Source organism: Phaseolus vulgaris, chromosome 10 (assembly GCF_000499845.2).
Source record: "Phaseolus vulgaris cultivar G19833 chromosome 10, P. vulgaris v2.0, whole genome shotgun sequence".
Lineage (NCBI taxonomy): Eukaryota > Viridiplantae > Streptophyta > Magnoliopsida > Fabales > Fabaceae > Phaseolus > Phaseolus vulgaris.
This window is the reverse complement of record NC_023750.2, coordinates 14277950-14295613: the sequence shown is the minus strand read 5'-3', so window position 1 is coordinate 14295613 and position 17664 is coordinate 14277950. Positions and strand designations below refer to the sequence as shown.

The following is a 17664-nucleotide window of genomic DNA, read 5'->3' as shown; positions in this document are numbered from 1 at the left end:
ACTTGAGCTTTGGCAGCCCAATCACAAGATCTTTAGAAATTAACTTGTTCAAGTGATTCATATGAATGTGAGCAATTCTTCTATGCCAAAGCCAAGACTCATCATGCTTGGATAGAAGACAACCAATTGAACAAGGTGAAGAGATATCTAGAAGATAAACATTATTGATATCTAGAAGAGGAGATTTTGTAAACTATTTCAAGGTTTTCAAAATCTGTTTTTGAATTTTCCAATTCCTCTTCCAGTGTTTTGACTCTGTTTTCAAGCCAACTATTCATTCCCTTTAACCGGTTGTTCATGTGTTTCTTGAAAAGCTTGAAGCAATTGACTGTAATTTTCAGAGATTGAGGAGTTAGAAGAACTTACACTACTTGAGTCATCTTCCTTTTTGGCCATGAAGCAGAGGTTGAGGCTTTTTCTGTTTTGCCTCCTTTTCCTTCTTGCTTGACTTCTTGACCTTACTTCCTTTGATTCATTGATGTTCCCATGAGTAGCTTTGAGTGTGTCTGATGGAAGAGGCCCAAGCACAAGCCCACATGCAAGCCCACCAAAGGGTAGATTTGGGCCAACCATAGAGTTATGGCCAAGAGGATCCAAGAAGACGTTCTTTTACATGTTCAAATGCCATAAACTCTAGTGTAGAGTAGACTTTAATTTCTTGTCAAAATTAGCATAGGAACTTTATTTGTAATTTTCTTAGAATTAATTTTGGCACCTAAAACACCAACCTAGGTAAACTTAGAGTTTCTAAAAAACCTCTAAATTTACCAAGGCCGGTCTAGAAAGCCCATGGAGGGGGTGAACATAAAAACTAGACACACCCCTCCCCATGTGCTCATTTGTGCACCCATGTGCCATGTGCACCCATGTGCTTCACATTTACATTTCATTTGGCTAGCATTAGGGTTGCATTATGGTCCTCCTTAGCCTATAAAAGGAGGAGCCTACACCTTGTATTTTCAAGTTTATTGTGAGTAAAGTTATGCTGCCATTTTGTGTCAAGCTTTGCTTCTCCCTAGAATTCTAGGCTCTAAACTTCATCTCCTTCACCTCTCCTTGGGTTGGCCGAACCTCCCTAGCTTCATACACATCATGCACCTTCAAGATCAACACCACTCTTAGGAGGATCTTGCTCACACACCTTCATAGCTTCCGCACCACTTTTTCTTACATGATTCAAGAAGACCTTCATGGAAATGCCATCATTTGGTATCATGAGCTATGGTTCTTCAAGATGAGTTGCTTTTGGTCTTTCATTTTTAGTTCTTCTTTACTTTCATGTTGTTCATCTTATTTTCCATAATTGTCTTGCTGTTTTTTACATTTTAATTCTTTTGGTGTGCTTTGTGGAAGATCCAACCGAAGCACTTTTGTTCAATTGATCTTGAACAAGTTCTTGTGCAAATTGTGATAGGATTCCATACACCTTTGAGTTGCTATTTTCTTTTAGGCTTTTGAGTCTTTATTGCTTTCTTATTTGGTTCATATTATGCTTTTGAGTCTTTAATTTCTGAATCTTATATGTTTTGTCAAGTCATGTTCATCCATATTGTCAACAATTCATAGTAGTCCTTTTATTTGGCTGGATTGTTTCTTGATTTTGGGTCTCTTTAATTGCTTGAATCTGCTGTTCTTTGATCTTTGGTGCCTTTTTAATTTTAGTTTGAGTTCATATTGTGTTTAGTTCCTACACAATTCTATTTCACAAATTTCCATTGTGTCTAAACTTTGGTATCTTGCTGTTTTTGTTTCCAGTTTTCAGAATCCCCTGTTTCAGATTTTCTGTGCTGACTGTTTTGATCCAGAAAAATATTTACACTCATAGGAAAATTTTTATTCTCTGGAATTTGCAAGTTTGAAGTGTTATAGAAAGGAAAAAAAAAAGAATTAGTCCAAAAGAAGCAACAGAAAAAAAATGATAAATCTTTTAAAATCAGTGTGCAAATCTGAGGCGCTACAGCTGGCGTAACTGAACACCAAAATTGCAAAATTTATTAAAAACAATTGGTGCATGCGTTTTGAGTGATTCCAAAGCCAGATTTTAGCTAAGATCTTGAATATCTTGCATATCAAATTTCAGAATCATATCTTAAAAACACAGCTCAGCATAAATTGGGGAAAAACACGTTTCTGGCCCACAACATTTTCCAGTGGTGCTGTTTTTTTATTTGGTCATCTAAATCTAGTGCCATTCTTAGGATTCTTTTGTGTGCCTACCTTTATTTTGGTACCTTTTATTTGCTTGCTTAATATTTCTTGGACCTCTTTCTAGTTGTCATATTCTAACTCCTTTTGGTGGTACTGTTTTATTCAATTTAATTGTTTCTTGTTTTTGTTCTTTGACCTCTAATTTGGGTGCTGGAATTTCTTCTCTCCTTTGGTGCTTATGTGAATTGAAACTTGACTTGGTTAAGGTTTAGCCCTTTGATAGGTGCTGGAAATTGGAGAATCAAGACCTTCATTCTAAGGAGAAGACAAAGACAAAGCCGAAGCACACTTTCTCAAAACACTATACACATTTGGAGGGCTAACAAGCAAAGACAACAAGAGGGAGTGTCACTAGCAAAAAGAGGATCAACAAAGGGGGTTTTTCTTAAATTCCTTACAACTTAATTTGTGTTAATTACCTTTTAATTACGTTTTAGACGGTGAGTGTGTCTTCAAGGGCTCAAAGTGTCCAAGAAGCCTCACCTAGGGCCGACTAGTATAGAATTCTTAATTAGCAATTGTTAATTGTTGGTGATTGTCTTTCTTTTTGCTTAGTAGTGACGCTTTGCATGCTTATTTTGTGTTAAAACCGACTAGCTTTGTTAAATTAGTTAGCATACATTGTTTTCTTTCATTGAAAATTTGATTTCTCAACTTAATTGTGTTCTAAGTGGTTTACTAAGAGAAAGTTTTGTGTGAAGACATTGAGGGATAGTTTTTGGCTAAGGCAAAGGCTTGGTATTTAAGTAGTCCTTTGTGACTCACCTCCCTTACCTGGAAAACTACCTTCTTTGACTTTCCTAAGTTTTCTCAAGGTAAAATACTTGTATACACAAAGCTTTAGCCATGTCTTCTTCTTCTCATTCTATAAAGTCTATTGGAAGTGAATTAAAATCTTTAAAAACTCTTTTGAAAGAAGTTTCACAAACTGTGCAATCAATTGCTTATAGACAATTGGAGAGTGAGACTAAACTTAATGTTTTGACTAAAGCAAAGGATGAGAAGTCTCACATTCTAAAAAAATTACCTTCTCATGCATATATCTCTAAAGATCATGATTCTTTTGGGGAGGGAAGCATTAGAGTAAATGATTATTATCAAGCACCCCCTAGAAGACATAGAAGAGATAGAAAAGAACAAGAAAACCCAAGAGGGGTTAGGGTAGACCAACCCCATTTCCATGGAAAAGAAAATATAAAAGCTTGCGTAGATTGGGAAATGAGGGTAGAAAATTTGTTTGCTTCCCATAAAGAAAGAAAGGAAAGAAAAATACAAAAGAAGAGAGAGGAAGTCGAAAGGGAAGCTAAAGAAAAAGAAGAAAAAGAAAAGCATGAGAAGATCCTTGAAGAACAAAAGGCGTGGGAGAAGAGTGTTCCTTCCCACAAGGTCATTCAACAAGACCAAAGATTTAAAAATACCTTTGAAAATATGTGTCTTGTTGAACAACCTCAAAGCCTTACCTTTTGTAAAGGAACACTTGCAAGCCTAAGTGAAAAAGAAGAGTCTTTAAAAGAAGCTTGCATAGATAAAAATGAAATAGATTATTTCTCATATGTGCTAGGATATCACCAAGTGAATGTCAAGTTTTTTATAAGCATCTACAAAAACAAATTTTTATGTGAAGTAGGGCCTAAAGAAACTTGTCATGTCTTATTGAGATAACCATTGCAAAGTGTACAAATCCTTATAAACAATGGTTATCACAACGAGACTATCCTTACACATAAGAGAGAAAGTCTTCATGAAGGAGAACTCATGGGACAAATTAGAGTTGATAAAACTCTAGAGCTTTTAAAAGGAAAACTTTTGTCCCCCATGAGAAAAGAAGTTCAAAGACATTACCTTAGGTACAATTCTTGTTTTCAAACTACACCCAAGGCAATGTCTCATGAACTCTATACTCCTTCACCTTTTGCAAATGATCCTTGGGAAGATACAAATTTCATATTAAAACTCCCTAGGACAACAAAAGGTTTTGATTCAATTTTCATGGTTATGGATAAACTCTTCTCTAGAGAAGTGATACATCTTCATGGTTTATCCTCAAGCATAGTGTTGAATAGAGCTTCAAATTTCGCAAACCATGATTTGAGGATTTCCTTTGGAAAACTTGCAACTAAGTTGCACACTTTAAATTCTTATCATCCTCAAACGCATGGTCAAAATACATTTGAAAATCTAGCTCTTTCTACTATGCGTAATATAATCATAAAGTGCACACACAACTCTAGAGATGAGCAAACATACCATAAAGTAGTTCACAAAACTACTTATTTTTCTACTTTTAAAGTTATGTGTGGCCTAAATCATCTTTCTCCTTTTAAGTTGTTACCATCTCCTATAGGATTTATGCCTAAAGAGAAAGTAACCACAAATGAACATTTTAAAATACATAAGATGATTAGAGACCACACACAACCAATAAAAGAGAAACTTTGTCCAAGGTTGCCAAAACCAAAAGAAAAACAAAAATGGCAACCTAGTAAACTTAATTTGCAAACTAACACCTATGCCTTATTTGATTATTTCTATAGGTGGACGTTTGACCCAGGAGGACAAGCTTTGGCGAAGCAAGAGGCTGCTATCCGAGATCAAGTCTGAAGATCTGAGGATAGATCTTCTCAAAGAAGGAGGAGATGATGGACACCATCCAGCCACAACCATCCCCCTAGTTGAAGAAAAAGCTTTGGATTTGAGGACAAATCCTTTTCAAGAGGGAGGGGATGATGGAAGAGGCCCAAGCACAAGCCCACATGCAAGCCCACCAAAGGGTAGATTTGGGCCAACCATAGAGTTATGGCCAAGAGGATCCAAGAAGACGTTCTTTTACATGTTCAAATGCCATAAACTCTAGTGTAGAGTAGACTTTAATTTCTTGTCAAAATTAGCATAGGAACTTTATTTGTAATTTTCTTAGAATTAATTTTGGCACCTAAAACACCAACCTAGGTAAACTTAGAGTTTCTAAAAAAACCTCTAAATTTACCAAGGCCAGTCTAGAAAGCCCATGGAGGGGGTGAACATAAAAACTAGACACACCCCTCCCCATGTGCTCATTTGTGCACCCATGTGCCATGTGCACCCATGTGCTTCACATTTACATTTCATTTGGCTAGCATTAGGGTTGCATTATGGTCCTCCTTAGCCTATAAAAGGAGGAGCCTACACCTTGTATTTTCAAGTTTATTGTGAGTAAAGTTATGCTGCCATTTTGTGTCAAGCTTTGCTTCTCCCTAGAATTCTAGGCTCTAAACTTCATCTCCTTCACCTCTCCTTGGGTTGGCCGAACCTCCCTAGCTTCATACTCATCATGCACCTTCAAGATCAACACCATTCTTAGGAGGATCTTGCTCACACACTTTCATAGCTTCCGCACCACTTTTTCTTACATGATTCAAGAAGACCTTCATGGAAATGCCATCAGTGTCCCACATCTCTTTAGCAGATTTGCATTTTGATATCCTGAAAAACTCATTAGTATCTAGTGCAGAAGCTATTATGTTTTTAGCAGTACAATCAAGCTTGGCCATCTTACATTCTTCATTGGTCCATTGGGACCAAGGTTTTGCAATAAGAGATCCATTCTTTTTAAGCTTTGGAATGAAAGGGCCATTTTCGATTGAATCCCAAATTCCTTGATCAATGGATTCAACAAAGATTTTCGTTCTAGCCTCCCAATACTTATAATTCAAACCACAGAATAAAGGTGGTTTGTAGATTGAAGCACCTTCCTCAAAAGATAGTTTTCCAGTCATAGAAAAAGATTTTCGGATCAAACTTGATTATCTTTCAAGTACCAAGCTCTTGATGCCAATTGTTAGAATGTATCGCTTTAAACTAGAGGGGGGTGAATGGTTTAAAGAGGGTTTTCACAAACTTTTAAGTCTAGAATGAAATTACTTCGAGAAAACTTGATTAAGAATTCAGTTTGCCAAAAACACAAAGCAATTTAGCACAACACCAGAAAAACAATCGGTTGTTTCACAGAAACAATCGGTTGTTTATACCAGTTCACAAATATAAACTGAAATTAAAGAGTTCAAGGGATAGAGAAATTACACACACAGGTTTATACTGGTTCACTCTTAACCAAGAGCTACATCCAGTATTCCAAGGAACCACTGGGGAATCCACTAAGCAATCAACCCTAGATTACTTACAACACCACCAAAGAAGTGACATTGATCCCCTTAAGACACACACTTCCTTTGGCTCAGCACAAACACCACTAAGAATGCTGATCTTGACAACCTCAAGAGCACACAACACTTCTCAGCTTTACACACAGAGTTTCTTCAAAGTACAAAAGGATTACACTTGTTACAGAAAAGATCTGAAATCAATACAAGATGGAAATCCTATTCCATATTCTCTTGATCAAAGCAATCTTCAACTCTTCAAAATCAAAATCAGTGAAAAACTCAAATTTGTTTTTCTTTTATTAAAACCCAGTTCTTGTTTGTTACATAATCTGAACAAACTATTTATTGCTTTCAAAGACTGGTCAAAGCATTTAAAACTGGAGTGTATTCAGTTATAAAATCATTTAAAGCTCAGTCAAAGAACAAAACAGTTTTCTGTTATGGTCCCAAAACAAACAATCGGTTGAATGCTCGAATCAATCGGTTGTTTTGGTTTGACAGCAAGTCAACCATCAAAAACAATTTTCAACCTTTCTAAAAACACCTAAGTTTAAAACAATCAATTGTTTCGACAAAACAATAGGTTGCTTTTCACTTAGTTTGAAAAACACTTTCAATTAAAAGGTTTGAGAATGCTTAAGCTTTGGATTCAATCAAGAGTGGATTTACACAGATAATCCACCCCAGATCCTATTCTAAAACACATCAGCAACAGCAAGCACATCCAGCCTTCCATCAAACTTCAAAGGGTTTGGATTCTTCAAAGCTTGAACACACTTGATTCAACAATTACCATAAAAAAAAACTTTCCTCCTTCATTCATATTGCTTAGTCCCTTTTAAGGGTACAAGTGGGCCATGGGCCTTACAATTCTTAAAGAAACAAAAACATTTTAAACTGAAAAATGCATAGTAATAATGGCAGACTTCCCAAGTAGTAGCATGGGCCTATCCTATTAAAAAATCTTTCATACAATTGGGTTGCTTTTTGGATCTTGTGCTTGTGTATGAACCCATTCTAACATAAACCTACAATGCGTTGCATATTTAATTAATTAATTTTAGCAAAAGAACATGCATGCATGGCCATGGAGAAGCAAAAAGCGATAAGTATAATGCAGAAATCGAAGTTGAACCATGCGATGGCTAGAGAGTGTTCCTTATAATTTCAACATGACCCTTTTTACCTTTCTCTATATAAAGACACAAGATTAAGACATAAAACACATTCCACTTCCATTCAATCAATTGATCCTTCTCTCACATATTAATCATTCATTTAGTTTTTAAAGTTATTGCTAGACACATAGCAGGTTAACCAGAAGCCATGGCATGTTTTTGCTTGCTCCTACCACTGTTCATTGCTTTCCAACTATTATCTTTCATTTCATGTTATTCGTTAAACTTTGGTGCCACCAAACTCCAAACCCTCAACCATGTGAGTATTTATTGACCAATGACCCCACGTATCAATACATACCCATCAAATAGAAATCTAATTTCTTCGAGCCTTCGTTGAAACTTGCTCAATAACGGGATCTCAAAGGCCATGGAAACACCCTCTCACTTGGTTCAAAAAGTGCGGAAACCCTCGTGAAACAACTGCTTGGGCTAATTGTGTTGAGCTTTATGAGCAAACCATTCGTAAACTCAATGAAACCTTAGACCCTAACATCGACTACTCCCAAGTTGATGCTCAAGCCTGGCTCAGCACAACTCTCACTAACCTTGAGGCATGCAAAGCTGGGTTCTACGACCTTGGGGTTCAAGACTATGTTCTTCCTTTCATGTCCAACAATGTTACCAAGTTATTGAGCAGCACTTTGGCTCTAAACAAAGTTCAATATGAAGAACCAATTTACAAAGATGGATTTCCAACATGGGTCAAGCCAAGTGATAGGAAGTGTAGTCAATGAAGCTTCAAAATTACGAACAAAATCGATTTCTCGATGCGTGAGTAATCACTGTCCGTAAGGACTTATCCGCGGTGTATTACGCAAGTCCCCAAGAATACAACAAAAACTTCCCGGAAATGTCCGAGGATTAGAACTAGCAAGTTACTCTTAAAAGAGTAATAATCCAATAACCCAGAAATATTATAATAAAGTAAAATATTAAATGATGAGAGAGAAAGAGAAAAAAGATGAAAAAGTGAGAGGAAGAAGATGGTGCACGGTGTGCTTGATGAGAGGAAGAAGATGGTGAACTGAGAGATGTGATTTTTGAAGCAAAGGGTTGTGGTATTTATAGATGGATAAAATAACTGCATCCCACTAAGTGAGCAAAACTGCTTCCCTGGGTCAAGGCGGTTCCGAGTTGTTGCGGAGAAGAAGATTGCATCTTCTCGGAGATTGCAGAGCATATCTAGATCTGTTGAGAGCACGCACGTTCTGAGTGACTCATTCAAGGTAGGAACCGTTGTTGGAGGTCCCCTTAGGTTGCAGAACGTTGGGACTCTATCCCACGTTCAACCTCTGCGAACGAGGGTTTCGAACGTTGGTCCTCTACGAGCGAGGGTTTCGGAGGTGTGTGTGCACACTCTGTTTTCTGTTTCTGCACACACTCTGTGTTTACGTTTTCTATTTTGCAATATCATAGGTTCTGTTTTACAACAATCTCCCACATATTGCAAAAGATAAAACATAGAGATAAAGAAAGAAAATAAGATTTTGGGTTCATCTAAGATGTAATGCATCAGAGCTGGTATAACAAGCTATATGAACCAGTTTTAGATTGATGAACTTAACACATAGTGTATTTGGTATAGCAATCTATATGAATCAAGACACTTAGTATGTGTTAGAGGTTTATCAATCACAATACACCCCCATATTACTTGTAGTTATTGTTATGTTGCACTTACTAGGCCATGCGCGTGCCCGATATTCATGAGTGCTATAGAGATCTTGCCAATATCTCATGCAAGCGGCCCCCACTTGACACTCATAAAAGTGATTTCATCAAGTGTATGTTGCAAATCATACACCATCCATGAGGGATATGAAAAACATTAAAACTTTGTAAATTGTTAAAACTCTTTTACCTTAGATTTTTAACTATAAAGTTTATCCTCTCGATAATGCAGTATCTAGCACTTTCTCACACACCATAGGAATGGACAAAATTGATTTTAAATCAATATTAGTGCTAGCATAACTAACAAGTGACTTGTTTTTACCCATATGAACCATATTCATGAGATCTCCAATCACAAAGGTTGAGTTTCCATCACTTGTTTATTTGCAAGTGGCTTAAGTCCCATTGCCCTCGATGTTTTTAGAATCATTTTTCTCCCTAGGGGTTTTGTCAGAGGATCTGTCAAATTCCGTTCTGACTTGACATAGTCAATAGAAATCGTTCCACTTTTTAGAAACTGTTTCACCACATTTTGTCTCAATTGTATATGTCTATTCTTTCCATTATAACTTTTATTTTTAGCTATAGCTATTGCCGATTGGCAATCACAATGCATTGATACATATGAGGTTGGTTTCATGCCTAACATAATGTTTGGTAAGAAGTTTTTTAACCACTCAACTTCACTACCAGCCATCTCGAGAGCAACAAACTCAGATTCCATTGTTGATCTTGCAATAATAGTTTGCCTGGATGATCTCCATGTAACTACACCATCCCCAAGTGTAAATACATAATCACTAGTGGACTTTGTCTCATCTAAATCAAAGATCCAATTTGCATCACTGTACCTTTCTAACATAACGGGAAATCCACTATATTCAATGACATAATCCATTGTACCTCTCAAGTATTTCATGAGTGTCGCAAGCGCATCCCAATGATCCTAACTAGGATATTGAGTGTGTCTACTCAGTCTATCTATTTTATAAGCAATATCTGTTCTAGAAAAGCTCATTAAATGCAATAAGCTCCCAATTATCTGGGCATACCGAGTTTGAGAAATAAATTCTTCTATCTTCTTCTTTAATTTAGAGTTAGCATCATAAGGGGTGTTCACTAACTTAAAGTCATAGTAACCAAACTTCTTAAGTTTCCCGATGTATTTTTCTTGGGATAGTAATATACTACCACCCTTCCTTATAATTTTAACTCATATAATACACTTGCTTCACCCATGTCTTTCATCTTAAACTTAGATTCAAGAAACAATTTTGTTTTAAAAACAATATCATTACATGTACAAAAAATTAGCATGTCATCCACATACAAACATATAATGACACATTCACCATTTTCAGATCTAGAATACAAACATTTATCAACATCATTGGTAGAAAAACTTGCACAATGTAAAACATTATCAAGTTTTGCATCCCAATTTTTTGGTGCTTGTTTCAAACCATACAAAGATTTTAAAAGTTTGCATACTTTTTCTTTTTGATCTGGAGCTACACATCCTTCAGATTTAGTCATATAAATTTCCTCTTCTAGTTCACCATTCAAAAAAGGTTATTTTAACATCCATTTGGTGAATTACTAACTTATGGATAGATGCTAGGGCTAGCAACACACGGATAGAGGAAATCCTAGTAATAGGGGCAAAAGTATCAAAGTAATCTATGTTATGTTTTTGAGTAAAACCTTTAGTAACTAATCTTGCCTTATATTTCTCTATGGATCCATCAGGATGGTACTTCTTCCTAAAGAACCACTTACAACCAATGAGTTTTGCTCCTTTAGGAAAATCTACTAAGATTTCCCAAGGCGTGAGTAATCATTGTCCGTAAGGACTTACCCACGGTGTATTGCACAAGTCCCCCAGGATATAACAAGAACTTCCCAGAAATGTTCGAGGATCAAAACTAGCAAGTTACTCTTAAAAGAGTAATAATCCAGTAACCCAAAAATATTATAATAAAGTAAAATATTAAATGATGAGAGAGAAAGAGAAAAAAGATATAAAAGTGAGAGGAGGAAGATGGTGCACGGTGAGCGCGGTGAGAGGAAGAAGGTGGTGAACTGAGAGATGTGATTTCTGAAGCAAAGGGTTGCGGTATTTATAGATGGAGAAAATAACCGCATCTCACTACATGAGCAAAATTGCTTCCCACGGTTAAGGCGGTTCCCAACTGTTGCGGAGAAGAAGACTGCATCTTCCCGGAGAGTGTGGAGCAGATCTAGATCTGTTGAGAGCACGCATGTTTTGAGTGACTCATTTAAGGCAGGAACCATTGTTAGAGGTCCTCTTAGGTTGCAGAACGTTGGGACTCTATCCCATGTTCAACCTCTGCAAACGAGGGTTTCGAACATTGGTCCCCTACGAACGAAGGTTTCGGAGGTGTGTGCACACACTCTGTTTTCCGTTTCTACACACACTCTGTTTTTACGTTTTCTGTTTTGCAATATCATAGATTCTATTTTACAACAGTAAGTTGTTGCAAGCTTCTTCTCCAGCTTCTAAGTAGTGGTGGCCAAAGATGGGTCTGCAAAGTACACAATAGTGAGTGCAGCCATAAATGCTGCACCAAAGAGTAGCAGCGGAATGTATGTGATATATGTGAAGAGTGGAGTATATAATGAACAAGTTGAGATAAAAGCAAAGAATATAATGTTGGTGGGAGATGGTATTGGAAAGACCATAATCATAGGTAGCAAAAGTGTTGGAGGGGGCATCACAACCTTTCGTTCAGCTACTGTTGGTAAGCTAAAACAACATTTTTCCATTTTCCTTAGTTATTCATCTTGTTCACCAATTTCTTATTGATGAAAAAGAAAATAAAAAATGATTTATTCAAGGATTGAGAATTTAATAGCATGTTTAACCTTTTCAGTTGTTCTTGGAGATGGATTTGTAGCTCAAGCCATCACGTTTAGAAATACTGCTGGTGCAGAAAATCACCAAGTTGTTGCACTGTGTTCTGGATCAGACTTATCAGTGTTTTACAAATGTAGTTTTGAAGGTTACCAAGACACACTATACGTCCACTATGATAGAAATTTCTATAGAGAATGTGACATATATGGCACAATTGACTTCATCTTTGGCAATGTTGTTGTGGTGTTCAAAACTGTAACCTATATGCAAGAAACCCTCCAAACAAAGTCAACTCAATCACTTCTCAAGGAAGAACCGATCCAAACCAAAACACTGGCATTTCCATTCACAATTCTAAAGTACAGCTGCCTCAGATTTGTAACCAGTCCAAAACTCAGTTAAGACTTATCTTGGAAGACCATGGAAGCAATATTCTAGAACAGTTTTCATGAAGACTTATCTTGATGGCTTGATTAATCCAGCGGGTTGGTTAGAATGGAGTGGTGACTTGCATTGAACACATTATATTATGGAGAGTACATGAACACTGATCCAGGTTCTTCTACCGCTAGAAGAGTTAAATGGAAAGTCTTTCGTGTGATGACTATGGCTTCCGAGGCTTCAAAGTTTATCGTTGCTAATTTTATTACTGGAAACACATGGTTACCTTCCACCATAGTTCCTTTTATCTCTCCTCTTTAAACAAGTTTTTTTTATCAACAAAGAATAAATAAAATAAAATGAGACACTTCAGGGTTGTCCCAACTCTTATACAAAAACTGTCCAAAGCCAATCAGCTCAACACATGACCAGTAAACAATCTACAAACTCTACCACCTCCAAACCAAACCTAAAAAAAAAGGAATGGCAACCCACATAAAAAAATAAAACCCTACTACCATAATCAGACTCTAACAACCAGTCTTTAACCTAAACAATACACACAAAAAACCCTACTACAACCAAAAGTCTACAAACACGATTAAGAAACAGAAAACAAATACAGAACAAAATCCCATTCCCACATCCAGACCCATGAAACCATGCCAAAAGAAATCGCTCTCTTCAGAATCTAAAGGACCCATACTTACCTGCTGACAAGCTCCAAAGTCGTAACACCTGCTCAATACCCATCACAAGGAACAAAAAACAAAGGTTGAAGCTTACCTTCAATCCACTAGAAACTAACTCACCACCTGCAACCGAAAACAAAACTGTGGTTGGCCAAAAACCAGTGTTAGTAGTACCCAAACCAATAACAAGAGGTAACATAGTACAATCAGCTTACCTACCAACCCACGAAAAAAATCCCCTCGCCAGCACCATCTAGCAACGTCCTAACTAAGTAATTGACTTCAATCAAGCCTTTGGGTCCAAGCACCATTGGGCGCAAGTGAACGAAGTACCTTGTACTTTACTCGTGATCCATTTCCACGCATTGAGTTGGGCCAAAGAAATTTTTTTAGAAAAGTCCACATGCCCAACACAAATAGAACTTAGTGAAATGGGATCTAGCATCCCAATGGTAGACAAAATCCATCCCAATCCACTTGCTACACAAGCACCAGACCCTCCAAGCTACCATACATGAGAAAAAAACATGACTCTCAAATTCTTCTTCTAACCCGCACAGGACACACGAGTTACTTTCCACAGGGATCCTCGACTTTCCAAATTCACACGTGTCGGTAACCTATCCACCAGAACTCTCCAAGATGTAGTCATTAAAGATGGTAGCACCTTTATGCTCTAGAAGGCCTCATACATAGCGCTATAAGTGCGCACTTCTGACATACATAAACAGTTGTATGTCGAGATGACCGTAAAAACACTTTCCTCATCCGCCTTCCATACCCACTGATCCACTAAACCTATTGAAAGAGTTTTACCCTATACCAAAGACATGAGACGAAGAACCTCACCATCTTCCTAATCAAACAGGGCACACCTCCAATCCACCTTCCATGACCACTTATCGCTAATCCAAACACTAGAATGTGACACATAGGCACTTTTTTCCATAGATAACGAATAAAGCCTTGAAAACCTTGAACACAACACCTCACTCCCAATCCAAAAATTATCCCAAAATTTAATACGTTTCCCATTCCCAAGCCTCCAAGTGACATTATCTTCAAAATGAAACCCTCATTCCTCCGACGCCCAAACCTTCTTCAAATCTTTCCACTAGATGGAATCCTTATGGTTGCTACCATCTTGACGAAGTACTCTCCAATCGCCATACTTAGATTCAATAATCTCTTTCCACATGCCACCCTCCACTAACTGTAATCGTCAAATCCATTTCCCTAACAGCGCACTGTTTAACAACCTCAAATATTTTACACGCAAACCACCTTCCTCTAAGGGCTTGAAAACTTTCTCCCATGCCACCCAAGCAATTTTCTTACCATCCTTCCCCCAATCCCATAGGAAATTCCTCTGAATTTTCTTGATGGAAAGAACCACAGACATTAGCATCTTGAAAAAAGACATGTAAAAGAGTGGAATAGACGAAATGACTGATCTCAGCAAGAAAACTCTACCAGCCATAGACAATAACTTCTCCTTCCATCTATCCAATCTATGGCGAATCTTTGTGACCACTTTATCCCAGAACCCAACTCTCTAATGATCACCTCCCACCTCCATACCCAGATACTTAAAATGGGCACTCATAATTTTACAATTTAGCACAGTCAAATACAATCTCAATTGATCCTGGTCTATGTCCATCCCGCCAAGCTTGATTCTGGTCTAAACCCTAAACAAGTAGTGTTTGTTATTTGTTGATTGTTTTACTGGTTTCATTTCTTTCATTTGTTGTGATTGTTAAGTAATCTTGTCTTAGCTTGTTGATACAATTGGAAACTAGATTCAATTCATAAATAGATTTGTATTTTGAAAGATTACATGTTCCTCAATTGTAAGAACTTTCCTTTTCAATAGAACAATTATACGAAGTTATGATATCTACTCTTAAAATTTCTTTTTTGCATCATCATACATTCTCTTTTTATAGCCTATGATAGAATTGACTATAACAGGTTATTAAATGATATATTGACGGATTTTTATGGTGAAATAATTATGAAAATTGTAAAATTTTAAAAAACTAATAAAATAGATAAGTCGTGTGAATGTATATAATATTAGTTGAGATTTGATTATACTAAAATTGTGGTAATGAATTCTTCATATCTTGTATCTATTTTATTACTTTTTAAGAAAATTATCTATTTATGTTAAATTTCATATTTCTAATAAAAATATTGATATATTAAATATTTCATTTAGATATAGAAATGGATAATAACTTTTTTTAACTTATTGATATTATTATAACTAGCGGAAACACAGGTGCTTGAGCAATGAAACTTTCAAGATGCATGCCATGTTATTTTACACCATCAATGACTTTCTGACATATGGTAACTTATCAGGGTATAGTGTTAAGGGTCATAAAGCATGTCCAATATGTGAAGAAGACATCGCTTCTCAACAATTAAAACATAATATAAAATTTGATTTTGTGAATTTATTTATTTTTCTGGCTAGGTTATAATTGAAGAGGTCAATTTAGATGGAAATTAGCATTAAATAGATTGTACTAAAAAAAAACCATATACAACGGCGGCTATATACCATAGTCGCATTCTTAAATCCAACACAAAGATTTATAAATGTGACTATTGGTAAATAGCTGCATTCGTAAATGCATTACTCATCCCTCTTAAAAATCATTCAGAAACATATAAGAATGCGGCTATTTATCATAACCACATTTATAAATCGCATTTACGAATGTGGCTAAATAGCCACCTTCTAATATATTATATGTTGAATTTAAGAATACGTGTACATCAAATGCGACTATAAAGTTGCCGTTTTAAATTGAAAATAGCCATCGTTTTAACCTTTCAGCACCAATGTTTATTTATTTATTTATTATTTTGTTGATAAAAAATATAAATTCTAAATTTTTAGATTATTATTCTTAAAATTATTTTATATATTTTTATTTTATATTCACTAATAGATGGAGCGATTTTAATGGTTTGTTGAAAATGTGTGATAAATAGTTAAAACTTGATCAAGATATAAATAACACAACATCAAAGATGCACATAAGCTAGGAGTTGCAAAGATGAGAAACTTGTAAATATCTTTTATTTGAACCTATCAATATTCTTATAAACAAAAGACTAATGAAGAACTTCTACAATGTTTAACAAACACAATAGATTTAGGATTTAGAATTCCAACAGAGACTTACTCTCACTAGAAAATTGTTCTCTAGTGAAAATATGAGTGACTAATTTCACCTTTTTGTTAGGTTATAAGTAATCTAAAGAGTTTATTTTAACTTTATCAAAGATTTATTTTAATTATATTATTCCTTAATATTTTAAATGTTTGTACTTGTTTGTTATTTTTTACTTGATTGATTGGGATTTGATTGTTTTTAATAAAAAAATCAATAAATTTGGAATACAATAGTTACTTTAACACTTAAAAAAAACAAATACAAATGTTGTTCTATTGTGTAGGCTTATTGGTCATTACCTTTTGTCATGATAAAAATATGGCTCATGTTCTAAATCCCACGCCAAAAACCTAGCCAAACCTATATTATTACTACAACCTTATACTTTAATATATTTGAATTATAAGTTGAATTATATATTGTATCTTTTACAAATATTACTAAGTATTTTACAAATATTACTAATATTACTAAGTATGAAGTAAACTTTGTTTCTTACCAGAAAACCAACAGTTACACAAATAGCATATTGTCTTTCCAATATTTTATATTTCAACTAATTCCACAGTTGAGATTGAAATAGTTTGTTATTGTTGGAAATTCAAGCATTATGTTTTCTTGCACATTAAACAATTCCTAGACTAGCAATATATGCAACTTTATCTTTAATGTTTACAAACAAACTATGAATTCATTCATATATGAGTTCATTGAATATGACCTCATGACTAACCACTAATTTTGTGATTAGGATTTGATTGATATTGGGAAATGATTATGGTTAAGAATACAAAGTTAAAATTAATGCATGAAATATATTAATTTTAATTAGACATTTTTAAAGCTTTTAATGTATGAAGATAAATTTATTTTTAAGTAATTTACATAAGAGGAAATTTTGTGAAACTTAGCATACATCATCTTATGATAGTTTAGTACATTATAACTATTTAAACAATCATTTTAACTTGGAGTTTGATTTCTTTATCTTTGACTTTCATATATATTTTGATTTTTATCTTTTTGTTACTTTATCATTATCTATTATTTCCATTTTTTTTTTACTATTTTTTATTTAGTAAAAATTATTTAGTTCCTTTTATATATATATATATATATATATATATATATATATAATATTACGTGTCTTCCCAAGCCTTTGGTTATACTTTTATTGTGAAATTTTGTTGCTCCAAGTTGGAATAAATGCTGACATACTTTTAATAAAGCCTCGAGGTACCAAAATTTGGCAACCCATCAATTTGTTTATTTAACTGTTTGTGATTGGTGACGCAAACGATGACGTATAATGCA

The 17664-nt window shown here is 35.2% G+C and overlaps 1 protein-coding gene and 1 pseudogene across 1 annotated transcript; both read left to right on the top strand.

The window, feature by feature from the left end:
- Positions 1-513: 513 nt before the first annotated feature.
- Positions 514-5424, top strand: LOC137819225 (uncharacterized). The gene is made up of 2 exons (XM_068623010.1): positions 514-3626; positions 4377-5424. Exons 1-2 carry the CDS (start codon positions 3055-3057, stop codon positions 4807-4809), a joined length of 1005 nt encoding a protein of 334 aa, XP_068479111.1. The 5' UTR covers positions 514-3054; the 3' UTR covers positions 4810-5424.
- Positions 5425-7681: 2257 nt separating this feature from the next.
- On the top strand, positions 7682-12785 carry LOC137815161 (pectinesterase 2-like; annotated as a pseudogene).
- The last annotated feature ends 4879 nt before the right edge of the window (positions 12786-17664 follow it).

Excerpts from the sequence above, each read along its gene's own strand:
- LOC137819225 (XM_068623010.1), top strand. The coding sequence starts at position 3,055 with ATGTCTTCTTCTTCTCATTCTATAAAGTCTATTGGAAGTGAATTAAAA. Across the intron at positions 3,627-4,376 it reads GACCAAAGATTTAAAAATAC|ATTTGAAAATCTAGCTCTTT; the intron begins CTTTGAAAATAT and ends TGGTCAAAATAC.